At 41.7% G+C, this 27,419-nt stretch overlaps 3 protein-coding genes across 3 annotated transcripts; 1 reads left to right on the top strand and 2 right to left on the bottom strand.

The window, feature by feature from the left end:
* Positions 1–338: 338 nt before the first annotated feature.
* MYCFIDRAFT_207832 (uncharacterized protein) lies at positions 339–10,039 on the bottom strand (the record flags this gene model as incomplete). Its single annotated transcript, XM_007928551.1, has 3 exons — positions 339–1,647; positions 1,677–1,880; positions 10,025–10,039. The coding sequence occupies 3 exons, from the start codon at positions 10,037–10,039 to the stop codon at positions 427–429; spliced, it is 1,440 nt and encodes a 479-aa protein (XP_007926742.1). The 3' UTR covers positions 339–426.
* Positions 10,040–15,208: 5,169 nt separating this feature from the next.
* Positions 15,209–15,602, bottom strand: MYCFIDRAFT_174982 (uncharacterized protein; the record flags this gene model as incomplete). The annotated part of the gene is made up of 3 exons (XM_007928552.1): positions 15,209–15,347; positions 15,410–15,489; positions 15,519–15,602. The coding sequence occupies 3 exons, from the start codon at positions 15,600–15,602 to the stop codon at positions 15,209–15,211; spliced, it is 303 nt and encodes a 100-aa protein (XP_007926743.1).
* A 40-nt stretch (positions 15,603–15,642) lies between these two features.
* MYCFIDRAFT_174983 (uncharacterized protein) lies at positions 15,643–16,191 on the top strand (the record flags this gene model as incomplete). Its single annotated transcript, XM_007928553.1, has 4 exons — positions 15,643–15,651; positions 15,700–15,796; positions 15,833–16,085; positions 16,134–16,191. The coding sequence occupies 4 exons, from the start codon at positions 15,643–15,645 to the stop codon at positions 16,189–16,191; spliced, it is 417 nt and encodes a 138-aa protein (XP_007926744.1).
* Positions 16,192–27,419: the final 11,228 nt, after the last annotated feature.

Genomic DNA, 27,419 nt, shown 5'->3' on the forward strand with positions numbered 1-27,419 from the left:
CTGCTATCTACGGAGCGCGCAGCTCCGCGCTTGCGGCTGTCCTTGGTTGCCTGGGAAACGAAGTCAGAATCTCAGAAGTACAGCAGCATCGGAAGCGTTTGAGGTGACTTACAGCTAGTACCCCTTTGCAAGCTTGATGCCCCTCACCATAGCCATGAGGCCAGCGAGGCTCACCTCACCGGCGCTCTCCGCGGCCGGGGCCTCCTCGATCTGCGCAGAGGGAGGGGGAGGGCTTGGTGGTGGTGTTGGCGGCGGAGGGGGCATCTCCATCTCATCGCCCCAGATTCTATTTGAAGTGGCCTTTGCGGCCTCCACGTACCGCATTCCGTTGCGGCCGCTCTTCTTTGCTCCCAGAGCTTGATAGTATGATGCCGCTGCTGCGACCCTAGACTTCCTACCCCAATCGGAGTTGCAGACCGAAATTTCCTAAGTATTCGGCGTTTCTGCGATTGGGGTGGTGGTGGTGTCGTCTCCGGCGAATGGGTCCTCGTCAATGAATTGGCCCTTTTCTTCGTCCCAGCCCTCGATATCCCTCAGTAATCTCACGTATTGTTCTGGCACAAGGCCCTGTTCTCCCGTCTCTGGGTTCTCTGCCACCAACCATCCCTGTCCGTGCCGGTATGATACCATGATTATTTGTCCTTCTGTGAGGCGCAATTCGTTCTCGTTCTCCGGTTCGAAGCCATAAAGGGCTAGTGACTTGCCAGCAAACAGCTCTTCGTCCTCTGGACCCATGCTTTCTCGCTGCGGCGAATGGTGTAATGAAGGTTCGGCGTCTAGGGGTAGATCGCTGTCGGGGTCGATGGGTTGCTGGGAAGTGTGAAAGCTGCGATTCGGAAGTGTCGTCGCGAAGTGGGAGTCTCGTCGGTTCTCGCCATTCTCGGTTGTCGTAAATCCACGGCTCTGTCTCAAGGCATCGCGTCCTGCCGGGTCTGATTGCGATTGGGTTAGATATGCGAACTCTCCGTCGCCTCTGCTTGTTCGGCTGGACTCTCGTCGTCGACCGCGTTCGTAGTTGGGAATGTCGTAGAAGGATCTGCTCTTGCGGTGTTTGCTCTTCCGGAAGGATGTCTCATCGTCGGCCCAGTCGTGAAATTCACTGGCACTGCCGAAGGATGTGCTTGGCAACGGTTCCATGTCTGGGTCTGGGTCGCGGTAGAGCAATCCGTCGCCGCCCCACGGACCTGCTCGACCGCCCATGGCACTTGACTCTGCACTGTCTGACATTCTGCGTCCCGAATTCCAGTCTGATGGTGTGCTTGCGCCTGAAGGGTGCTCTGGTTTGCCTCCGAAGTGCATGGGGTGGTATGGTGGGTATGCGAAGTCGCGCACAAGAGCGTAGGACAGACTTGACTGGAACGGAGGGAGGACGGTTGACTGCGGTCTGGAGTGTGCTGATGCCAAGGAGTATTGCGACATTCTGTCTTGTGTCGATGTCTGAGTGTGGATGCGAGTGTGCGTGTGCGTGTGCGAGATCGGTAGGCGGTCCTGCTTTGATCGATGCGCCGGAGCGTCGGTATGCGAAGGGTCTGGTATGGAGGGCTCCTGCTGTGGAGAGAGGGTGAATGCTGGAACGGACGAAGGGGAGCTGGTGGTGTTGTGAGGGTGATGAGGTGCTGCCATGACCTCTGCGGCCATGCTTGCTTGCTACTCTTCGATGAATCAACGCCGGGCACGCTGCTGCGTCGTGTGGACGTCGACTCTGCCCTGCGAGCCTCGTGGCCGGCTGCGTCAATTGTTCTGTGCAGAGAAACGAACTCAGACCAGCTGAAATGAGCTCTGCCTGTGTGTGCCTCTGCCTGTGCCTCTCTAGCGTCTGCAGCGTGTGCACTCGCGGCGACGCTGATGGATTGGCAACCCGGTCCTGGTCCGACGCAGGACTAGGCGAGGGCTCGGTCGTGCTACTAGTGTCCCTACACTTAGTCGCTCTGTATGTGAGTTATGTGGTGGGCAAAGAAGGCGGTGCTATTAATAGCCGCGTGCTGGTCCTGGGACGAGGCGGGGCGAGGGTAAAGCTAAGGCTGCTTCTTTTCGGCTACGGTAGCAACAACACCTCGAGACTAAACCGAGCCCTAGCTACCCGCCCGAGCCCTAGCATAACCCGGTGCTAGTACTACTATAGAATCGCCTCTATATTAAATTACGTACTCTTTCTACCTAATAAAGGCTATTTCTATTCCTAGTTAGTATTATTAATAGGCGTAAAGCGTATTATTTAGGAAGTCGCGCCTCGAATTCTAGTATAGACTAAAGTTCGTATTTCTTCCCTGTTTTATAGTAGATTGCCTAGTAACTACTATAAATAGCTAAATCCCTATTATATAACGAGTTTCTTAATAAAGTTATCGCTAGTAATAGTAATAGCGTAGCAGTAGTAGTAGTTATTAAATTGTAGAAAGAGGTAGAAATAGCGGTAGAAATAGCGGTAGAAGGCGCGCTCTTAGCGGTAGTTATTAAGTCGTAGGAAGAGGTAGAAATAGTAGCAAAAGGCGCGCTCTTAGTAGTAGCTATTAAGTCGTAGAAAGAGGTAGAAATAGCGGCGGTAGTTATTAAGATATAGGAAAAGGTAGAAATAGCGGCAATAGTTATTAAGCTATAGAAAATAAATATTCGAAGTTATAGTCGCTTACTAAACGTACTTTAAGAACGTATATCGCTTCCTAACTATCGATTAGTAGACCCCGTAGTAGTTCGGGTTAGTTTAGTTTGGTTTGCTAAGCCGAAACTCTAGTTTGGTTTAGGTTGGTTTGCTAAGCAACTATATAAGTAGCTAGTTCGAACTATATAATTTATCGGTTTTTAAGAAGTGTACGAATATATACGTAGCTTTAAGCAAGCCCTTTGTAAGACTTAGTAGTGTAGCCGGCAGCGTAGCCGGCATTTTTAGTCCTTAGTACTTATAGAATTTTCGAATCCTACTTAGGCTACGTAGTTGTATAAAGGTACTTATATAACCTTAAATCTATAGATAATTAGCTAAGGGCACTAACTAATCAAAAGTATATATATATATATACAAGGCATTATAGTTTAGTTCGGAAACTGCACTCCTTAGGTATAAATTTCATCCTTTCGTTTACGGTTCAATTCCCTAACTACTTAGTAGAATGTCTTTATCTAGATCTAGGCAGAACTTATCGATTTCCCTAGAAGTCCTCCTCCTTAAGAAGTTTATATACTTTCCTACCGAACTATTCGATAATATTAAGTACTAGGATAGCTCCTCCCTCGGTATCGGTATAGTATATAAAAGAGCTATAAGGCAGCTCTATAGAACGTTCTACTAGTTACTCGCTATACTAAGGCCGAATGCTAGTTCGTTCCTTAGAACTCTTAGTTATTTAGGAGATATAAAGGGTAGGGTAGGTAGTAACTTCGTATTATATAAGGAGGTAGAGGCTACTATAGAAGAGGCCTTCAACCTATAGAAGATAGTAAAAGATATAGAGGCAGCTATAGGTCTAGGTACCTAGTTAAATTTCTAGTAGGTAGAGTATAAGAATATTTAGAGGGAGTATTAGGTAGAGTTGCGAAGGCAGGTATATAATATACTCTAGAAAACAGGGATAGTGCCTATAACTATAACTATTAGGCTCTTCAACCTTCCTTATTTTTCCCTATTTTCTTTTTATAAAAATCTAAACTAATACAAATCAACCGGAATGTCTATCTTCTTTTAGTTCTTTAAAAAACCTAGCAGCGTAGCTAGTAGAGTAGCCGGTAGCGTAGCCGGTAGCGTAGCCGGCCTTTTTACTCCTTAGTACTAACGGGATTTTAGGAGACTTCTATTCCGTACGGCTAATAAAGTATACTATACTATGTATATATACTTAGAGAGTATTTAGAGCGCGGTATATAGCGCCGTATAACAGCGGCTTATTTCGTATATAGAAAAGCTTATAAATAATACTACGAACATCCTTTCTACTAGAACATCTATCCTACCTAGTACCGTCTCGAATATAGACATTCTAGCCTTTTAGAATCTAATCGAGTGCTTTAAAATCCTTGTCTATAATCGTTATACGCTTCGCGTAGATAGCTATAAGGTTAACCGCTAAAATAGTATTAGTATAGTCCGAAAAGAGGTAGAAGAGAAACATATATTCGAAGATACGAACTAGGTAGGCTTCTATAGCCTCTTAAAGGGCGCCTATCGCGGAGGCTTAGAAGCGAAGGTCCGTTCTATAATCCTAAGCAATTTCGCGAACAAGTCGTTAGAAAGGAGCTTTACGGATTAGGAGCTTAGAACTCTTCTAATACTACCGAATCTAATAGAGGGCTACGGCTAAAGAAGGATTAGTAAAAAGACAGTAAGAATGCCGGCTATACTACCGGCTACGCTGCCGGCTACGCTGCCGGCTATAAATAGGACTTACTTCCTAGGCGCTATCGACGCTTCGTATAATTGCTACTAGTAGTAGAAGCGCTAGTTGTCGTCTTGCGTAGAGCCTTACCCGCCGTTATCTTACGCGGAGCCTTACTCGCGACGCCCTTTCTAGTACTAGAGCTAGCGGTAGTAGCAGTAGCCCTCTTACGTTAATATACTATACTCGTTCTACTATTTCCGGTCTTATTGCGACCCGTAGAAGCACTAGGTCCCTTCTTGCGAGGCGTCGTAACTTAGTTAAGTAGACTCGCTATTATAAAAGTCGTCGAATTGAGGAAAAAAGTGCGTTATAAAGGTATACGAAGGCGCGCGCGGAGCGAGGGTATTGCGGAGGTAGTAGATATAGAGCGTAGAGGTATAGGTATCGATACGAAGGTTAAATATAGCGGTAGTATCGCGGTATCGCTAGGCAATAGAGTAAGCTTCGCGCAAGCCTATATTATAGTAACGTTAGAGCAAGGAAAGAAGGTAGGCACGGCTAAAAAAGGCAGGTACGGCTAAAAAAGGCAGGTACGGGAGACTTTGAAATATAGCCGGTATATATAGCCGGTATATTAATAGGCGAAAGCCTCCTTTTAATAAATAGCCGGCGTAATAATAGTATCTTACTATAGTATAGATATTCTTTAGTAATGCCTTTACTAGCTATAGTAATCTTATAAGTAACCTAGGCCTATTGCTAGTAAATATAAGAAATATTAGGTAGGCTATACTAAATAAGCTAGTTATTTAGTAGGAAAAGGCCTACTACCGTCTCTATATGCCGGCTACGAGTGCCGGCTATCGCTCAAAATTCAACTCCGCCCTATCTCGGAGGCTAAGGTACCGAGCGGAAACCCTATAGCTTATATTTACTCGGTTATCGCGGAGCGCTTATAGGTAAGGTATTAGAAAAGAGTATAAAAAGTACGAGAAGAGTATCCTAGGATATAGGTCGTAAGTAAATAAGAGTAGTACGCCTAGTTATTTGTAAGTAAATAAGAGTAGTACGCCTAGTTATTTATATAGTACGTTACTCTATACGACTAAGAGCCTATATTATCTTATGCTTCGCTTATAAGACCTCGACTCTACTAGTATACTATCGATCTCTTCCTCGGTCGCTAATATGCTATCTTAATTCTTCTTTGAGTTGCCGGACTTAGTGCGTATCTATAGCTATACAATAGCGCTACGTATTATAGAGAATTTCTCGTTAAAGTTTCTCTCTCGTAGGCTTACTATCTGCCTCGTAGTATAGAGGATTAAAGTACTAATGCTAAAGAATCTCCTTATAGTTAGGATGCTAGGGCTCCTTAGGACCTTTATGTTTTAGGTCTAAATAGAGACGTATTATAAACGTTCTATCGCCCTTTCGCTTACTACCCGCTAGGTCGCGATATGCGAAGAAACTAATCTAAATATAGCTCGTCTCTATAATAGCCGGGTAAATATAGAGCGCTAGGTTTCTACTTCGTGCCTTAGATTTAGGGACGGCGCGGAGATAAAATCAGAAATATAGCCGGCACCTATAGCCGGTAAAAGGATGCGAAAATAGGCCTCCTCCTAGGTTAATCTAACGACTAAATACAATTTCTAACTAATCCGCTATAAACCGACGCCGAATTTTAGCTAGAAGCTATATATCTTTATTTTAAAGAGTAATCCGCTTCGTATAGATAGTAAGGAGGTTTAAAAGCTTAAGCTCGGTTACGAGAAATGCCTTTATAGCTTCCTAAAGAGCACTAATCGCCTTAGCCGTAAATCGTATACTAGACCGAAAATCTAATATAATTTCTCGGACGAGTCGCTAGAAAGGAGTCTTAGGGATTAAAAGCTCGGTCCCTCTTTTGTTTTAGAAAAGCCGGATCTAGCGAAGGGTAATAGTACCTAGTTTAAAGCGCCGCTTCTTTATCGTCGAGTCCTGCCTTGTTCCCTTTCTTTTAATAGAAAGATAACTTTTCTTCGCGATAGTCTTCGTCTGCCTACTCTTTTTAGCCTTCTCCTATCTACCTATAGCCTTCTTGTTTTTTAGTACTGTTTTCCGAGGAACCCCCTTCCTTCGTATATACTACGGAGAGCCTTACTCTTCCGATATCTCGTTCTCGCTACGGTCTCCCTATACTTAGCTTGCTTTACCCTTGCCCTTTAGCCTCTAAAGATATTTATCTGCGCGTTTAGGCGACGAGGGCATATTAGTAGGACCTAGAAAATTAATAAGTATATAATCGTAAGGAGACATTAATGCTTCTTACCTTCTAGAACAAATAGTCTTCTATTAAACCGCCTTAGTAGGTTATCGTTAGATTCGAATAAAGGATAGTAGCTTAAGGAAGGGGAGGTAGCCGGCTTAGGAAGGCCCGAAGAGCCGAATCCTTAAGGTATATTTGTCTTTAAGAATATAGGGAAAGGGAAGAAGGAGAGGAAGAGCGAATAGAGAATTAGAAATAGTCCGTAGGTAAGCGGGGTCGGTTACTATAGCAACTAGTCTGTTTAGGTCCTAGGAATTCGAAACACATTTCGGATATATACCGGCTATATACGCTAGCTATATTACCTTATACGTAAACGCTTCGTCTCCTTAAAGCTGCTCTAAGCCTATATACGTTTCCGCTTCTCGACCCGGTATCGCCTTCTACCTCCGCCCTCCTCCTCTTCGTTATCGCTAATTAGGGTTTCGCTTAGACTAAATTTCGTATTCTCTTCGCGCTCCTAGGTTTCTTCGATCTTAAGGTTTTCTAATTCCTCGATTAATTTCTTTAGTATAATCTTTAGTAACCTACCTTAGCGATTCTAGTAGAGGAGATAGTATCGGAATACTATAATAGATTCGAAGGTAGTAGGCGAGTATATTCGATTAAAGCGGCCCTAGTAACGAGCGATACTAAAAGACCTCTTATAGCCTATACCTACGCTCGGGATAGCGAGGACGTCCCGAGCGACCGACGCTATCGTTAGAAACTTAGGCTCTAACCGCTGCTATATAGCGAGAATATCGTCTCCGAATTCGTCTAGAAGACCGGTAAGATCTAGAGATTATTAGCCCTTTTTCCGAGCCTACGGGTTTGTACTTACTCGCGCGCCGATAGAGATCGAACTCTTCTTTATTTACTTTAGTAGTTGCTTCCTCTTCTGCCTCTACTTCCTACCTACGAAACAGATATAATATCGGAGCCTTCTAAACCTTCTTTTTCTTTATAGGAGCTGCATTTAGACTAGTTTCTTTCCGACGCTCGTAGAATATCTTTTCTAGAATAGTCTAGTAATGCTTCGGCTATACCTCGTCCGCCTTCTATTCCGGCCTCTACTAGTATATATCCTTTTCTACTAGGTTAAGCAAGTACGTAACGCTATAGATATCCCCGAACGACTTAAAGGTAGTACTGTAATATTTATATAACTTAGTATAGGAGGTGTCTATAGCTTTCGTTATAGCTACTTTCTAGGGAACGCTCTTCTTAGCTAGCTTAGCTACGGTTTCCTCGAGCTCGTTAAAGAGCTAGTTATAGTACGTAAAGACAAGGTAGATCGTCGGTCCTCGGGTTCTTCTAATCGTAGTAGTAACCTTCGCGTAATACTTACTAATATCGACGAGATACTCTGCTTAGCGCTATTCGGCGGCGGTAAGGCCGAGCTACTTAATACCCTCGGAACTCTAATAGATCTCGAGAGCGGTACGTAAAGTACATCCCCTCGTAACTATATAGAAAGTCGAATCGAACCGGGTCTTAACGTCTTATATAAAACGGAGTAGGCGCTAAGGAGGCCGCTTTTGCTATCGCTTATTCTATGCGATATTCTAGGCATCGGTTTTAGGGCGCTCGATTAGGTTCTTTTAAATAGCCTTGAATTGGTTATATCTCTATAAGCTCGAGTTCGTATATATTGCTAGACGACGAAGCTAGAGAAAAAGAGTTAGAACTATACTAGGTTGCCGGCTATAGGTACCGGCTACGGACAAAAGTTATACCTTATATAAAACGAGAGCGAGGCTCTCTACCTTATCCCGTCTTATTACTATAATAAGTTTCTCGACTTTCGACTTTGCTTTATCCTTATCTAGGATCTTCTGTTAGTCGTCGTTTAATAGTGCAATTTTAAGCGTCTTAAAGAGGGCTCGGATCGCGATTTAAACTATATAAGCGAGATAGGGAAACTTCTATAGGGATACAACTAGCAACGACGTCGGCTCCGATTTAATAGGGCTAGGGCTATTAATAAGCTCCTCTTTATCGTTATTATCGTGCGTATTGTCGTACGTATCCGGAATCGTAGCGAGCTTAATATTCGGAAGATTAAGCTAGATTGTAGACCTTATAATCTCCTCTACGTACTCGACCCTATCGATATAATTAGTAATTTTAAAGACATATGCGAGTGAATTGTATATATAACGCCTTATACAATGTTCGATTATTACTAGCGTTGTCCGTAGTAATCGAGATCAGTTTCGTTGTTATACTAACCCTATCTATTACCGTATAGACAAGCTTCGCTATATCCTTACTAGTATAGGAACCTAGAATTTTAGGGAATCCGATTATAAGTTCCTAGAGTTTCTAATCCGAATTGATAAAGTATAGTATAATCGAGAGGAAGGAGGCTCTTATAGTCCGGCTTAACTAGCTATCGATAGTAATAGCTACTCGGCGAGTATTACGGAGGATCTCCCGAATGTCGTCTAACGTAGCCTCTTTGTTCTTTTCGAATATAATACGCTAGGTTATCGCGCCGAGAAATAGGGGAGGGTAGTTTATAAGATATAGGTATATCTTCTATATAGACTCCCTCTCGTAGAAGTCTTCCGGAAGACCGTTTATAGCTAGCATTTCGTTTGCTAGTTACTTAAAGTCTTTAGGGGAGAAATCGGTAGCCTTTAATCCTAGAGCTTCCTTAAGCGTAGCCTATAATAATTAGCTAGACCTCTACGGTTGATTTAAGTAGCCGGAATCTATAGCCGGTAGCTATAGCCGGTAGCTATAGCCGGCATTTTAGAAGACGTACCTCTTTCTAGAACGCTATATCTATATTAACTCTCCTCTCTCCTTAAGATTCCCGATACCGTTTAGAATAGAGATAGTTCGTAGGCGATAAGTTCCTATCCCCTAGTTTTGGGTATTTTAAGATTAAACTGCAGAAGTTGCAGACAATTACTAGTTAACCTTTAAGTCGAGAAGTCGTATAACGGTACAATGCCCCCTCTATAAAGAACTTCTAGAATGTATCCGTTCGCTCCTTACTCCCCTATCGCATCGAGTACTTCCGGAGTTTATACTCCTTTAAACGTAAGTATAAAGGGAACTATATCTTATAGACCTATTAATTGAACTGCTCTATATACTCGGGTTTCTAAAGATACGCTTAGCTAGCCTTTTCGAAGATTTCCGGGTTAATACTCGATGTTCTTATATCTCCGAACAACCTTCTACTTAGACTCCGTAAAGGTAAGGACTAGGTAGTAGTACCCTATAATAAATTCCTACTACTAGGATTCGGAGAGGATGAATCTAGCCCTAATCGTCGTCTAGGACTCGATAGGCTCGAAGGTAAGTATACGACCTCCTCTCGACGTTGTCGCAATCTCGCTCGTATACTAGACTATTTCGACTGTCGTCTCGTTATTACCCTTCCTAGTATAGCTCCTAGTGTATATACAATGTCGGTCGGCATGTTTTAAGGTTTCGTACGGTAAGGTAAGGACTTAGGAGTAGTAGATATATACTAGTAGCTATAGGGAAACACCCTTTCTTTTATAGTATCGTATCGTTAGGAACAGCTAGGTAGTAAATAGCTAGCTACCTTTTTTTTTGTTTCCTAGCTACCTAACTACTAGATTTTTTTTTCCTAGCTACCCTAGCTAGCCTAACTACTAGAATTTCTTTCCTAGCTACCCTAACTACCTAAATTTTGCCTTCTATATAGCGGCTCTCTCCTACTAACGGAACCGAGCTACTATACCTAACGAATCTAAGCTCGTTTTTAGTCTTAATCTATCCTCTTTCGGTATAAGATACTCGATAAGCAAATGCTTAGGCCGAGTCTAACTACGAAACCTAAGACTAACTAATAGCTCTATTAACTAATCCTAATCCTCGAACTCCTTCCGCTTCTTAGTAAAGACCTTAAAGAGCGCTCGAGCTTCTTCGGGTACCTACGGAGTAGTCGAGATAAAGCCGTATCGCTGAAATAGGTAATCCTTCGGAGGCTTATATAGAGATTTAGAGAATTCTAACGCTAACCTATCCTACTAGTAGCTTAGATTCCGGATATAAGCCCTCTCTGCCTTAGTAAAGATTTTATATAGTAGTAGCACTCTGCCTTCGAGAAACGCTTTCTATTTAACTGTTAGTATCTACCGGCTACGAACGCTAGCTATATATGCCGAGTATAGAATAATTACCTGTACCCCTTCCTCCTATAGTAATACTTCTACCGTCTCTAGATACCTAGCCCCGATCGCATTAATCGCAAGCTACTTTGCCTTTATAGACGTAAAGGCTTCGCTCTAATACTAATAAAGAAACTTCTACTCTATATCGAGGATATAAAGACGACTAGTCTCGATTCTAATCCTTGCTAGCTTTTCGTAGTAGCTTTAACTATAATTTTCTAGATTAATAGGACTTATGCCTTAGCCCTTTACTAGTATCTCGTCTCTTTAACTATGCTCGATCTACTCCTAGCGCTTATCGTCTATAGCGTTAGGCCCTAAGACTGTACCTATTACTAGATCGACGTATAGTATCTCCTCGCTTTTTTTAGTTCCTTTATTCGTAGTATTAAGCTCTATCGCGGCATCCTAAACTCTAGTATTATTATTCTCGGCTATCTAAACATCTCCGTTACTATCGGTCGTATCGATAGAGGTAGCAGCTACAGGTCTAAATACTATTAGTTAACGTGTTAAAGAAAAATATGCCGGCTATAGCTACCGGCTACGGCTACCGGCTATAGCTGCTAGCTACGGCCGCTAGCTAGATTAACTTACGCTGCTAGAACTTTACGCTCGAAAACTAGCCGTAATTCTTTCCTCCTCTTAGCCTTCTCTTAGGTTGTCTTCTTATTCTAACCTTTACTTTTTTCTATAGGCGCTAGCTATCGATAGAATGCCTTATTCCGCGCCTTTCTTCTCTTATTCTTAGCTCTTTTATCCTTATCTATCTTATCCTTTCTCTCGCGGTCTCGTACGGAATTCTTCTTCGTAGAGTACTCCTTTTTAGTCTTACGCTTTTTAGTCTTACGCTTAGGTAAAACAAACTCGCGGTCTTTAGTTCTATCTTCTGTTTAGCGCGCGGCGCGCTTCTCTCTTGCTATTATAAGGGAAAGGGGTAGGGGCGCAGCGTATAGTAGTTATTGTCGGTATAGGTATAGAGGAAGAAGTCGAAAGTATAAGAATATCGCGAAGCCCTAATTGTTACCGCCTACGTAACGTTATATAGGTAAGCTTTCGCAACTACGGCAACTACGCCCTAGCAATAGCAACTACGCCCTAGCAACGGTAACTACGCCCTAGCAACGGCAACTACGCCCTAGCAACGGTAATAAAGCGTAGTAAATACAACCTAGTAACTATTATAGCCGGCAATCGTAGCCGGCAGTCGAATAAGAGTATCCTTATAGCAAAACTACGCCCTAGTAACGGCAACTACGCCCTAGCAACGGCAACTACGCCCTAGCAACGGCAAAAGAGCGTAGTAAATGTAACAGAGTTACTATTATAGCCGGCAATCGTAGCCGGCAGTCGAATAAGAGTGTCCTTATAGTAAAACTAATATAGTCTCTAGTTTAAACTAGGAATCTATATAGTTCGAAAAAACCAAACCGGAACTAGGGAGCTAGTTCGCCGCTAAGAAACCAAACTATATACGTTTAGTGGTTCGGAAACCGAACTACTACGGGGTCTATCGATTAGTATTACTACGTCCGTAGAAGTACCTATTCTTACTAAAGGAGCGCCCTTATAGACTAAGTTATAGTTATAGTCTAATACCGCGCGAGTCGTAGTTTCCGTTTTATCGAGCTTTTAAGTCGTATATCTATATCTTTAGAAAGGCAACTAGATACGAGTTTAAGTAGTATAAGCCGTAGAAGAATAAGAATAGTATTAGGTATCGCTACCGCTAGGTATATATTTATTTTAGCTTACTAGATAAGCGTACCTAGAAGAAAGTAATAAAGCGAAAGTTAGCTTTAAAGAAGATAGGTTATAAATTCTAGTTCTACGATATTACTATTAACCCGAGCTAGCTTAAAGGTTAATACTAAATAGGTTATCCGGTATTCTACTAAAGAAGATTGCTACTTCTATAACTATAATAAGAACAGATTAGATATCGTCGCCCTTACTATATATAGGCGCTACTCGAGATCCGCCGGAATTCCTAGAATAACTAGAGCGCTTATAGTAGTCTTCTATACTAACCGCGAAGATTATAGCCTACTTTTGCGGCCGTAGTATTATTCTTAAGCTAAAGGACGTATAGACTATCGTATAGGCTCGTAATATAGACGCTTAATAATAGATAAACTAGGCCTAGGGTATAGTTAAGTTATTAGATAAGAATAGTATATTCTACTATTTTTACGAGAACCCTAAGAAAAGTGCTATTTAAAGTATAGTTACGCTCTACCCTAAGATACTTAAGGCCTTTAAAGATACGCTATATACCCTTATTATTAATACGACGTATTTAACTAATATCTATAGTCTCGAGCTTCTAGATATTGTCGCTACTAGACCGATAAGTAATACTATTAAGCTCGGCGTTAGACTTATTTAACCGAAGCCTAATTAAGCCGATTTTACTACTTTGTTATAGTTACTAATACTATAGAAGGGTCTTAAATAAGCTAGTTATCCGCTGCCTTTCGCTACTACTACTAGTTAGAAAGTCGCCCTAATACTAGCAATTAAAGAGGTCTATTTAGGCTTATTAAATATCGTCTATAACTAGTATCTATAGTAAGATATATTAACTCGTATCTATAAGGAGCGTAGCGAATCTAGCTAGGTAAAGTTAAAAGGGCACCGACGGCTCGGAAACTAGATAATATCTATCCTATATTTATAGCCTATCTTAATAATAACTAGTAGTGCTATAAGACTTATATTATCGACTGCTAGACTAGTAAAGTTTTATACTTTAGCTATAAAACAAACTCGCGAGTTAAGGCTACTTATAGACGTATTAAAGCCTAGCTTAACTATAGTAGCCGGTACGATATCTTTATCTTATTTATAAGCCTTCTTAACTAGTAGAATAAAGGGTATTATTGCTATTATATCCGCCTTACTAAGAACCTAAAAAGATATATTAAGATACTTACTAGACTACTTTAGGCGAGCGTTTCTCGAGTTATAAGCGATTACTATCTTCTCGAGGTTAAGAATCTATACTAACGTACTAACGACCTTCTACGGACTATAACTAACGATAGTAGTAACGAGATTAAACACTCGGCGTACTCGTACCCCTACTTATAATACCGCTATAACTACTACCTTTATAAGACATATAGTTATCCTTATAGATACGATATTATAGGGCTTCTTAGAATAGGTAGAAGCCGCGCTATACTATTGCCGAGCTGCTTCTATAACTTATAGGTACTAGTTAATTAACTTCCGTAGAACGTATAATCTACGAAAACTAGAAGTAATCTTTAGTAACTGCTAACCTCTTACTAGTAGAGCGATATTATATACTATAAAGCGTATAGTAACGGCTCGAGAATTAGACGACTTAAATAAGGTTATAGTAACTAAGAAACGGAAGACTCTAACGGCTAGAATAGTCGACTTTGCCTTAGAACTAGGCGTATCTCTTATATAACTTTGTACTATAGTTACTAATTACTATAACTTAAAGTACGTAAAGAGCTAATACTATACTTAATAATACTCTTACTAGAAGGCTAATCGACTATATAGCTCTACTTACTATCTAGCTAGCTTTAAGTATTATAATCTACGAGTTAAGCCTTTATTATTACTTCTAGTCGCTCCGGAGCTATCTTCTAAGCTAGATCTACTTCGCCGAGAAATTAAAGACCTACGAGTATATAGAAACTAACGTCTATAGGCGGAAGAAAAGCGAGTAAAGTAATAAGCTAGCTATAGCTACTAGTAGGCGGTATTATATAAGCAATAATAACGATAGGCTACTTAGTAATAGTACTAGTACTAGTAGTAATAGTCGCTTATATAGCTAATAGGGCGGCTATTTTATTACTAGGTACTATAGTAATAGTACTATTAGTTTACTTAGTAGTAGTATTATATATAGTAGTAGGCTAGTTAGTAACTAAGAGACTAATATAAGCTAGTATATATAGTATCGCGTAGTTATAAGGCTATAGATCGTAGTCTATATAGACCTAAGTAGATAGTAACTAATAATACCTTAAATTTTACTACACTACTAATTTGCTAATAAACTTTAGCTTTATAGCTACTAGTAGTAGTATAGTAGTAGTTGCTCGGTCGAAGGGGCTATAGCGACGCGATTATCCGCTTCTATATACGATTTTGTGTAGAATATAGTATAGTCTATAATTAATCTAATTAATCTAGACCTACTTAAATTAAATTAAATTGCTAGTAACCCTAGATTAGATTGAATTAGATTGCTCTAGTAAGGGCTAAATTAGATTAGATTGGATTGCTAAATTAGTAGGAATAAGCTAAATTAAATTAGATTAAATTACTAAGCCTATCTAATCTAGCCCTTTAGCCCCTAGATTGAATTAGATTGCTTTAAAAAGGGCTGGATTGAATTAGATTGCTTTAGAAAGGGGCCGGATTAGATTGAATTGGATTACTTAATTAGCAGGAATAAGCTAGGTTGGATTAGATTGAATTGCCAAGCCAATCCAGATTGCAATCCCGGATTGATTGTGGACCACACTGATAGAACCGGCGATCTCGTGGTCTCGGGTTGTGCTGGGGCTCGGGCGGGTAGCTAGGGCTCGGTTGAGTCTCGAGGGTAACAACAACAACATTGATCGATCAAGCGCGTCGAGATAATAATGTTGTTCTACGCGCAGAGTTCGCCACGGACAACGGCTTCGACAACATGGCTCCGGGCACGACCCTTGCCGTCGTCGCCATACTGTAGGCCCTCCCCCGGGCCCCGGAACAACAACGGACGGATTCGATTTCGAAGCCAGCGCCTACCAATACCAATCCTTCAAGCCTCCTGGCCAAAATGAGCAGCACAGGCCAGTGTTTCATCTTTGACGTCCTCTAAACCGCATCTGAAACGACTCCGCCCATGCTCGCGGTCACGGCAGCATGCGGAGGCTAATAAGGTACTGTGTACATGCAGTAGCACCCTACGGCAACCAACCTCCGAGCACCGCTGTCGCCGTCCTGCCACGGCTTGCTGCAGCTGTTGGAAGTGTTGCAACCGATTAATGATTGGCATCGTGGCAGCGCGGTAGCGAAGACAACGGCGATACAAGGATACCTCCACCGCATCAGCTCCAGCTCCGCTCCGCTCCGCTCGGTGGCACTGCAGGGGAGTGGGAACATGCCCGAAGACGCATCTGATGGTGGAGAACACGCCATCCTGAAACGCCGCCTGACCGACTTCCTGCGCAAGACGGAGCCGCCCAGTCCGTCAGAAGTCGCTAGAGCATGCTCTGCCGACGAATTGACCGACCTCGGCTTTGCTAGAACTACCTGGCCGCCTGGCGAGACGCTATCACCACCCTCGTAGAACTAAAGTCTGCTCCGACGCTCGAGTGTCAACCAACATGCAAGCGCTATAACTTGGAGTGTATGTCCAGGTGTCAGGGTCCATCACGTGCCTGATGCCTGAGGCTGCAACTGCTGCACTCTATCTTCGGACTTCTACATAGATTAGTCCTTCTTCTAATACATTAGTTACATTAAGTGGTTATAAGCCCCCTACGTTTCTAATACGTATTCTACGTATTCTAATAGTTACTCCGACTGCTACGTAGACAGCGCTTGTTACTAAAAATTACGCTAATACTAATATCGTCGCCGCCCTCGCCGCCCTCGAGTGTTCTAGTAGGTGCTAGACTCGAGTCGGCTACTATTAGTGTTAGCTGTCCGCTATACCGGTTTCTAATATTAGTATTAGCTATCTGCTATACTAGAATATAGGCGCGCCTATCGGCCGCCCCTTTCTATATTATCGCTATTACTATCCGCAATAGCTCCCCCTATAACCTCTAGCGCTTATATAAGCAACATTCCTAAGCTAAAGAATAAGGAGAATTACCTATTATAGTCGTATGCCGCTAAAGGCGCCCTTAAAGGTATATCGGTCTAGCGCTATATATAAGGCACCCGCTAGCGACCCCTCTCTAAGGCCTCTAGTAAGTCTTCTAAAGAGTTTAAAGACCGCTAAGATAAATGGGACTCTAAAGATCAAATAGCGCGTACCTAGATCTTTGCTAATTGTGTTAGTAATATTTAACAATTACTACTTAGTCTGTCTATATCCTAGGAAGTATAGGACTTCCTTAAGAAGAAATATACTAGTAAAGGTAGGTCTACTAAATTCATGCTCTACTAGGAATATATTACCCTTCGGTATAATAGCAAGGACATTAAGAAGTTCTATAATAAGTATAAGAAGAAGCTTAGTGCCTTAAAGGATACCAAATTAGCTATTAGCTAATACTAGGCTGTCTATATGTTTATTATATAGATCTCTCTATTCTACGAGGCTTTCGTACAGATACGCCGAGAGCAGATGCGCGCCTCTAAATACACTATTAACGATAATATACTTAATAACATTATTAGCGCGTTGCTTAATAAGAATGTAGCTTAATTGAACTAGGCCTAATATAACGGCTTCTTTGGTCTTTAGCGCCAACTATAATAGCAAGGTAGCAATAGCAATAACAACGGTCGAGGTAACTCGAACTATAGCGGTCGTAGTAGCCGCGGAAATAACAACAATAGTCGTAGTCGTAGTAGAAACAACTAGAATAGTCAAAATCGCGAGAAGTGCTTATACTATTAAGGCACTCACCCTTCTAACCGCTACTACACTAAGTACCCTTACCTAAAGGAGGAAGACCGACTGCGTCGTAAATAGTAGAAGGCTAAAAAGAAGGGGGTATAGCAATAGCAGCAGCGTAGACTAACTGCTTAGCAATAGCAGCAACCGCTATCTAGTTAGAATAGTGCTTAGGGCCTATATACGGCTAATGCTACCCTGGGGGTGTTATTAGACCCAAACTACAATTACGCCTTTACTATAAGCGCTACTATAGTTACTATTAGCGACTAGGTTTCTACGGCTCTTACTGCTAGTACTCGTACTACTAATTGGGTTGTCGACTTAGGTACTAGCATGCATATAGTTAACGACCCTTTATTGCTTATTAAATATAAAGGCTGTTATATTCCTGTCCGGTTTAGTAGCAACACGAAGCACGCTACGATAGTTGGTATAGCTTAGACTAAGGTTGTTAATAAGCGTAGTATAAGCAGCATAAAGCTGTCTAATACACTGTATGTTCTAGGTCTAGCAGCTAACCTTCTGTCTACTAAGAAGCTTGCCGACAAAGGCTGTTTCTATCGGAATAACAAGCGTATACTGTTTACTATTGTTAACGGCTCTAAGGTTACTGTTGCTTAGATATACCGAAAGAATAGTCTCCCCTATCTATATATACCAACCTCTAGTCCTAAGGGTTAGGTTGTTGCTCTTCTATCGAAGAAGGGGGTACCGACAGGTACTATAGATAAATAGCATCTACGATATAGCTATATTTATTACCGCAAGCTACTAAGAATAGAATCTAAGGGTTAAATTGTTATTACTAGTACTAAGAAGGACTTCCGCAACTACATTGCCTGTCGTATAGCTATGTTATACAAGGAATACAATCGGCTGCTATGCGTACGACTATCTACGATCTATTACATTGTCTGTGTAGATATAGTTACTATTACTAATCCTAGTCTGTTATAGGAGCGCTATTTCATACTGTTTATATACGCTAAGTTAGGCTATCGATACGAATATGCTAGCACGCTTAAGTTAGGGGCTATAGTGGCTATTAAGGACTATCGTGTATATATCCGTATATAGACTAGTTACTCAATCCTAATCTACCGCCTCGATAGAGGGGGTAAATACGGCGGAAATTAGCTGTTAAATTAGGCTCGAGACGAGGGCATTGTACTGCAAGTTACTATACCTCATTCTTTAACTTAGAATAGCCTTGCTAAGGTTAGCAATTACATCGTATATACGACTGCGAGAAAGATAATGCTACAGGCTAACCTTCTAAAGTCTCTATAGCTATATACTGTTGCCTCCGCTATATAGGTCCTTAATATTACGCTAACCGCTAACGGAGGAAGCCTATATACTATTGTCGCTAAGGAGCTTAATTGGTTACGAACACAGCCGCGTCTTTAGTACCTTCGGGCGTATAGCTATACGTTAATTGCCTACGATTACAGTGTTGCTCGTAGAAAGAAGATAGACAGCAGAGGCCTAGTTAGTAAGCTAGTTAGCTATACTAAGGGCTCTATAGACTCTAGAAAGTATATAATCTACCTGCCTAATTAACACAAGGTTATCGCTTCTAAGGATGTTTAGTTTATTGAGTTAGATAGTAACCTTCTACTTCTAAATAGCATAGATCTATATACTAACCCTAATGACCCTTCTAAAAGCGAGTTTATTAGCATTGAGTCTATTATGCCGGCTCTGTTTAATGCTACAAGCAACGAGCCTCCGCCCCTATTAGAAGCCGCTAGTGTGGTCTAGCAACTTCTAGCTTAGCAAGAAGAACAACCTCTAGAAGGGCTAGTACAGGACTTGGCCGACGAGGTTGTTAGTCTATTGCTAATCGAGGACGACCTTCTAGACGTTCAACTACTAGCTTCAAGTAATAAAGATAGCTTTTAGTTAGCCGAGGAAGAACTAGCGTACGATCCTTACGCTAAGAAGGGCGAGCCTAGATAGTTGCCGGAGTTTAAGCGACTAAATACTATAGGCGCTCGTTTAATACGTACTACTCGAAGTAATAAGTCGGCTCGTAACCTGTTACGTAGCTATCTAGCTAATTGTAGTGTTAAGCGGTTAACTCGACGTATAATAGCCAATATACCGATAGCCTATATTAAGGGTTTTATAGCTTCCTATTACATTACTAAACAGTCTAATAAGCCTAAAGAGACTATTCCTATTCCGAAGAGCTACAAGGAGGCGACTTAGTCGCTATACTAGCTACAATAGAAGGAAGCTTGTAAGGCTAAATACAAGTTACTAATCGACAACTATATATAGGTTTATGTATCTCGGTTAGAGGTGCTAGAAGGTAGGAAAGTTGTCCGTAGCCGATAGGTCTTTACTATCAAGCGAGACGCTAATAGCAATATAAGCCGTTTTAAGGCGCGCTAGGTCGTCCGTAGCTTTATATAGGTCGAAGGACAGGATTATAATAAGACCTATACGGCTGTTGCTAAACCTTGCACGCTTCGAGCCCTGTTTAGCTTAATTGCTTATTACGACCTAGAGGCTAAACAGTATGATATCCTAACTGCCTTCCTTAATACTCTTATCGGCGACAAGTACAAGATCTACGTTGAACAGCTACACGGTTTTAAGGACCGTAGTGGCAAGGGCATAGTTTGCCTATTGCTAAAGGCACTATATAGTCTAAAGCAGTCACTAATGCTATAGTATAAAGAGCTTCGGAAGTACTTAAAGAGCCTAGACTTTGTACTAATAATAACTAACGTGTATGTATTCAAACACGTTGTTAGCGGCTCGATTATCGTTATCTACGTCGATAATATAATTATTATCGCCTATAGCCTATTAGCACTAGAAGCCGTTGCTTAGATACTAAAGGACCGATTTAATATACGAGAACTTAGTAACCTGCACTACTATCTCGGTATGCGGATTATCCGTAACCGCAACTAGCGCACTATCTATATCGTTTAGGATGCCTATCTAAATAGGCTTAGTAAGAAATATAGTATGCGTAGCCGTATCGGTCTAGCTACTCTAATAGCGCCTCGATACGTTAAGATATCGATTCAGCGTACACCTAAAGGCTATATAGCTAGTGCCGCCTTTAAGACTTAATATTAGGAGGGTATTAGTAAAGCCCTCTAGCTAGCAATAATTACTCGGCCGGATGCTTGCTACACTGCCGGCCTATTATTACGATTCATTTCTAACCCGACCGAGGAGCATTATACCGCGCTTCTTTAGCTAATTGAGTACCTAGTAGGCACCCTCAACCGCGGTATGCGCTTCTAAGGCATATAGAACGATAAGCTAAACTTTGCTAGTTACTATAACGCCTTATAGGCTAACGATCTAGTTACCCGCCGCTCTATAGGCGGCTTCTACTTTACTATTGTAGGCGGACCTCTATTGTATAAGTCCGGCCGCTAGACACTCGTTACACTGTTATTAACTGAAGCTAAGTATGTTTAACTTACTATAGGGGCTAAGGAAGCAGTTGCCTTAGCTCGCTTATTAAAGGAGATTAGCTATAAGGGCTATATTCTTCTAGTTACGCTATACGAGGACAATTAGTCCGCTATCGCTATTACTAAGTCGACTAGTATTAATAGCCGTACGAAGCATATAGATGCTCGAGTCTACTATATCTAAGAGAAGATTGCTAATAGTTCTATTATTGTACAATAGGTTAGCATATACGATTAGATAGCCGATAGCTTTACTAAGCCGCTTAACAAGATTAAGCACGCCCGCTTTGTTAAGCAACTAAACCTAGTGGATTGCAAGGCCGCTATTAAGAGCGCTATAAAGCTAGCTGCTAAGTACTAAGAAGGGCCTTGTTTAGATAACCTAAGAGTAGTCTAGTTTGTCTACCTGTTTGTTCTGCTTACCTAATACCCCTTGTTTGCTTTGCTAACTAAATGGCTATTGTGTTTGCTTTATTCTATGGCGATATATACGTGCTAAGGGGGTAACTTAGAGTATATGTCTAGGTGTTAGGGTCTATTACGTGCCTAATGCCTAAGGCTGCAACTGCTGCACTCTATCTTCGGACTTCTATATAGATTAGTCCTTCTTCTAATATATTAGTTACATTAAGTCTATACACCTAGCGACTAATATAGCACGCCCCTCGTTACTTCCCCGAGCCCTAGCTAGCAGCCCGAGCCCTAGTAGACCCTAAGATTATAATATCGGCTGTTACTAACAAAATCGCGTATAGAAGCGATTATCGGGTCTCTATAACAAACTCCGACTAGGCAATATACTATAAAGCTAAAAGTTGTTAGTAAGATAGTAGTATAGGCAAATCGGAGGTATTATTAGTTAGTTCTATAGGCAAGTGCGTACGCTCTATCTACTTAGGTCTAAGCGGATTGCGACCTACTGCCTTGTAACTACGCGAGGCTATATATGCTAGCTTATACTAGTCTCTTAGCTACTAACTTTGCTATATTTAATACTGCTAGTAATAGTAGTAGTATTGTTACTATAGAACATTGCGGTAAAGTAGCTATATTAACGAGTACTAGTACTACTATTACTACTAAGTAACAGCTCGTTGCTGTTTAAACAATGCCGCCTACTAGCGACTATGTTTAATCTACTAGCGCAAGCGCTCTTCTTTACGCGTACGTAGATTATTAACTTCTTACCGTAGAAGATCTAGCTTAGAAGGAGGTTACGGAGGCTCCGGAAGTAATAGTAATAGCTTATTACGTAGATTATAACACTCGAAGCTAGCTAGATAGTAGGCAGAGCTATACGTACGGTTAGCCTTCTAGTAAGGGTACTATTAAGTGCGGTATTAGCTCTTTACGTACTTGTAGTGCTTAGCAACCCTCGTACGAAGCTAAGTAAGTAACACTCTAGGTTCTAGGGTAAAGTTAGTCGTTCTTGCTATCGCTGTCTTCTGCTTCTTAGCGACTGCAGTCTTATTTAAGTCGTCTAATTCGCGTACTGTTTAAGTACGCTTCGTCGAATATAGTATCGCTCCGCTAGTAAGAGGTTTACGGTTGCTAAAGACTATCTTCGGCTTACGTATACGTAGCTCCTGTCGCTTTGTAAAGTTAATAAGCTAGTAGTCGTAGAAGTGCTACGGCAATAGTACTATACGTAAGCCGCCTGTCTCTACGAGCTTTATAATCTCGTATTTATACGGATAGCCGTTAGTCTTAGTAAGGTAGTCGTTATAGCGGCACTGCTTATAGCTATACGAGAAGGCCGAGTGCTTTATCTTATTGCTATAGTCACTAGTCGTAGTCCTTAGAAGGGTAATAGTACGCTAGTATAGCTTAGCTACTTCGAGAAGGTAGTAGTCGCTAATAACTCGAGAGACACTCGCAAAGAAGGCTCCTATTAATAGCTTATTGCACCTCTTTAGGTTGTCCGCTATAGCGGCACGGCGGCGGTTATAGCCTTCTACCTACTAGTTTAATAGGCTCTCGAAGAGGGTAAAGATATCGTAGCGGCTACTATAGTTAAGCTATTATTTAATACGTCCGTAGTAGGACTCGACTCGCGAGGTTGTCTTATAGCTGAAGTGCAGTACTTAGTTAGTCTAATAGTTAACGATCCGAGTCTTATAATGCTACTAGTTCTTATACAGATAGGCCTTAAATATAGGGTAGACATTGTCTAGCTTTGCAACGTTGCTATTAAACTCTTCTTTAGTCTTACTATAGACAGTGTAAGTAAACAACTGCATAAATTTAGTAGTTAATAGACTGTCTATCTAGTAGCCGTTAGCCTTAATCTGTATAAAGTCGCCTCGTTCCTTCCTTACTCGAGTAAGTATATCTTAGTTTAAATGCTACTCGTAGACAATATTAGTTGCTTCCGGAAACACCTCGTTAATAGCTAGCATTAATGCCTCTTTACGATTAGTACCTATAACAATAGGCATAGTATAGCCGGCTTGTTTAAGGCCCTTCCGCACTAATAGCAACAATTAGATAAAGTTAGCTTTATCGGGCTTCGGACGGACAAGGCTAATACTAAGCTTAATCGTGTCGTTTATAGGTCTAGCGGCTACTATATCTAGTAACTCGAGGTTATATAGATTAGTCGAATACGTAGTGTCGATAATTAGCTAATAAGGCGTCTATTTAAATACTACGAGAGAGGTTAGATAAAGAGCTACTATTGCCTTAATTAAGCCCTCCTTATCCGTACGAATGTCGTAGAATATACGCTCTTTGTCTAGCAAGTTAATTATACGCTAAGCCTAGTTATAGACTCGCCGCTTATTAATAGTCCTATTCTAGGAGATATTGTATACATTATAAGGTTTTAGAACTACACTATAGCCTCGAAAATAGGCTATTATCTTCGACGTTAGTATACGAGCTTACTAAAGCCGTTCTAATTGCTCGAGGAATTCAGCCGTTCTTAAGCGCTTCCGGATCGTAGCAAGTGCTATAGTATCGTCCTTGTTATAGTTATAATAGCAGTATTGTTCTTTACTCGAATAGCGAATCTCCTACTTACCCTCTAGTTTAAAAGGGCGAATAGCGATAGTATAGAAGTAGAACTTGTAGTCTATCTTCTTAGTCTTCTTCCGAGCCTTATTCGTCGTAGTCTAGGTACGCTTATTAGGCAAACTAAAGCAGCTATAGACATATAGATAGCGGTATTTAAGGCTGTTCTTGTTCTTCTTTAGCTTCTACTCCGAAAACTCGTACCCCTTCGATATACTAAACTCCTAGATATACCGTTCGAAGGCGCGTTTCGAAGGAAACGTCGATTAACGCGGCATTAGACCTCGCGGCAGTAAGGGCGGTAAGGGCGGCGGTTTAACGACAAACTCGTACTTCTAAGGTCGCGGCGATACTAACCTATACTTAGGCAACGATATACGCTCTCGCGGCAGCGATAGTAAGCGCGAGCGACCTCGAATACGCGTCTCCAAGACAAATTCGACTTCTTCCTACGATATAATATCTACCTCTTCTGCTACCGCTACTATACTATCTACTACCTCCGCGGCGCTAGTAGCGGCGATAATATTATTATCTAGAGCTAGAAAGTCGTCGATATAAGCCTCGTAAGAAGGTGATTGCGCTATTTTATCTAGGAAGAGCGTAGAAGACTGTATAGGTTAAGAAATCTCGAGAATACGATATTTAGTAATAGAGGCAGTCGCGTACCCGGGCGCGACTATTAATAATACTAACTAAGAACGGGAACATCGTGTATTTAGTAGAAACAGTACGTATTTAACGATATATTAATATAGGGGCGATTCTACATTAGTGCTAGGTCTATATCTACTAGGGCTCGGGCTGCTAGCTAGGGCTCGGGGAAGTAACGAGGTAGTACGCTACGGAAACTTCGGCAATGTAATCCTATAGAATAATACGCTAACGATAACAAATACAGAGATCGTTATGCGAGCCTATTTAAAGTCCCGTAAGAGCGTTAGTGCGTAGATTCTACTAAGAATAGCCTTAGCCTACCGTAGCGGACTCGGTAAGATCTAGAAGTCCGCTCCGTAGTATACGTAACTATAGAAAACGTAATCTCGTCGTCGGCGCGCGTCGCTGTTACTAGGTCGACGGTACTAGGATAGTAGTAGTAGTAGTAGTAGTAGTAGTACGATTTCCGCTAGTATACTAAACATCGCGAATAAGAGGTCGTACGGTCGCAATTTAATAGATTTCGTACTGTTTTAATAGATTTTAACGACCCCCGCATCTCTACTAATAGATACTAATAATGTTACTAAAAATAAAGCTAAAGTTTGTTAGCAAAACAGCGGTATAGCAAAATTCGAGGTATAGTTAGCGATTATAGCTATTTTAATAGCGTTAATATATATTAGAGGGCGGCGGTATATAAGGTATGCTACTATAGACCTATATCGCGCTCGGAGGCGCGTATTGCTACCTATTTAGTGCCGGTAGTATCGGTAGAGGCATATTAAAGCTATTAGTTACCTCCGCGACCTGCGCGACCTACGCGACCTACGCGACAGCGGAATTTAAAGGAAAGCGCGACGAGAACGCGTCGATACCGCCTAGAACTGCTAACGGCGCTTCTTTACCAAAATTTAGCTAAGCTAGCGCCACTAGTGTTCGTTCGGGTATATATCTTTGTTCTACCTATTTCTCTACCTATATCTTCGACCGCTTCGGCGGCGGCTTCTTCTTACTCGTAGTATCTACGCTCTTGCCCTTCCGCTTCTTGCTCGCTATCGCGTCTAGCGGCGGCGCCTTCGAGGTATTATAATAACGCGATAGCACGTTACTTAGAAATAGCAGTTATAATAGCTTCGGCGGCTATAATAGCGTTACATTAGTAGAAGGGTAGCTGTTCTTAAAGTGAGTTAGCACTAACTGCGTAAACTCGCGCCTAATATCGTTGCCGGACTTATAGAAGATTAATAGTATCTTCGAGATTACCTACGTACGCTTCTCGTCGTCTTTTTCGAGGCCTTCTTCGTCGTATATACGCTTAAGCTTAAAGATTAACTCGTACGCCTTAGTAAGCGTCTCGCGTATATTAAGTCGATAGGTAGGCGCGTAAGGTACCGCTATTATAGTGTCCGCACCTTGTTAGTAAGGCGCGTCTTCTGTCTCGTAGACCTCGAGTACGCGGCCTTTAAATATACTAATCTAGTACTACTAGTGCGTATCTTTAATAACAGTGCGAAGAAGAGTAATATAATAGTGCTAGAGGCAAGCGTATAGTATACGATAGCGGCGGAAGAATTTATAGTCGTAAGTAAGGAAGGCGCGGTCCTTACTAAGCGGCTTTGGGTCTTAGAATGCCTCCTTGTCTAGCGCTCGACTAATTTCGGCGCTAACCTTACGTTAAATAGGCTACGGAAGGCGTAGAAGGTATATTCGAAGCTCGTCGTCGTCGCTACGAGCGAGAGGATATATATTCGCGCCCTAGCGGTACGCTACAACGTCCGATCGGATATTCTTAATCGTTATCTCGCGAAGAACGTAAATCGCTACGCCTTTAAGTATAAAGTCCGCTACTATCGGCGCCTTATTACTATCTATTTTAAGGTACGCGTAGAAGCTTTTATTTATATTTATAGTCGTGTTTTATTATACGATTATTAGTACGCCGCTATAGCGAAAGTAGAAGGCCTAAAGGCGGATATCTTTGCCTATCTCTTGCTCTAGATAGTTCTTATTTAACGCGTAATCTGCGTTTATAGGCAAACTGTCGATAGCGGCGGAGAGGGACTGTTTCGCGCCTTCGAGGGAGCGGCGATAAATAATAGTAGCTCGAAGGTGTCGACGTATCTCGCTATAGGTCTTGCTGCTAAAACGACGAGCGACCGTACGTTAAACGTAGATATAGCAAAGAAGGTGTATTATACGGTTGCTAAATGCTATGCGGACTACGCGTCGCTCTGCCGCCGAGTCGTCTATTAATATAAATTTAGGTACCTAAATTCCGTCTGTCTACGCGCTTATCTTATATAAGAAGGTCGATACAATATCGCTATTATTAGTAGGAGTTAGTATATACGCAATAGTACGCGAAATGCCGTATTTGTCCTTTACTATAATAGTATAAAGGTACTAACTAAGATAATTAGTCTTATACGTCGCGTCTATAAATGCGATTGTAGTATAGGATTTTAGCAGTTCTATACTAGTTTTAGTCGCCTAAACAACACTACAGGTTGTTTTACCGTTAGTCTCGCGTACTGCTAATATATTGTCGCAAAAGAGCCCTTCTATACTAGTACTAGTATGTTAGTAATTATTATAATAGAAAACTAAAAATCAAAACAAAGGAAGCGCGTCGAATCTGAAGTTTAGGGTTCGGCCTACTAAGATACGCTAAAAAGCCGGACCGAGGTGTTGCCGTAGCTTCTAAAATTCTTAATTAGCTCGAAGCTAAGGCTCTACGGCGCTTCCGCTTTAAGCGAAGAACTTTAAAATTTCGAGATTCTTTAAACTTCTAGCTTTCCGGGCTTTTATTCGTAGGCAATCGAGTCTAATATCTTCCTCGGTATAGAGGCTAAGTTAGACGAGCTCCGTATCGATTAATTAGTTAATCGGAGTCCGGATCGGCGGGAAGCGTCGGCCTGCTACGCTTTC

This window comes from Pseudocercospora fijiensis (assembly GCF_000340215.1).
Source record: "Pseudocercospora fijiensis CIRAD86 unplaced genomic scaffold MYCFIscaffold_4, whole genome shotgun sequence".
In the NCBI taxonomy this organism is placed as follows: Eukaryota; Fungi; Ascomycota; class Dothideomycetes; order Mycosphaerellales; family Mycosphaerellaceae; genus Pseudocercospora; species Pseudocercospora fijiensis.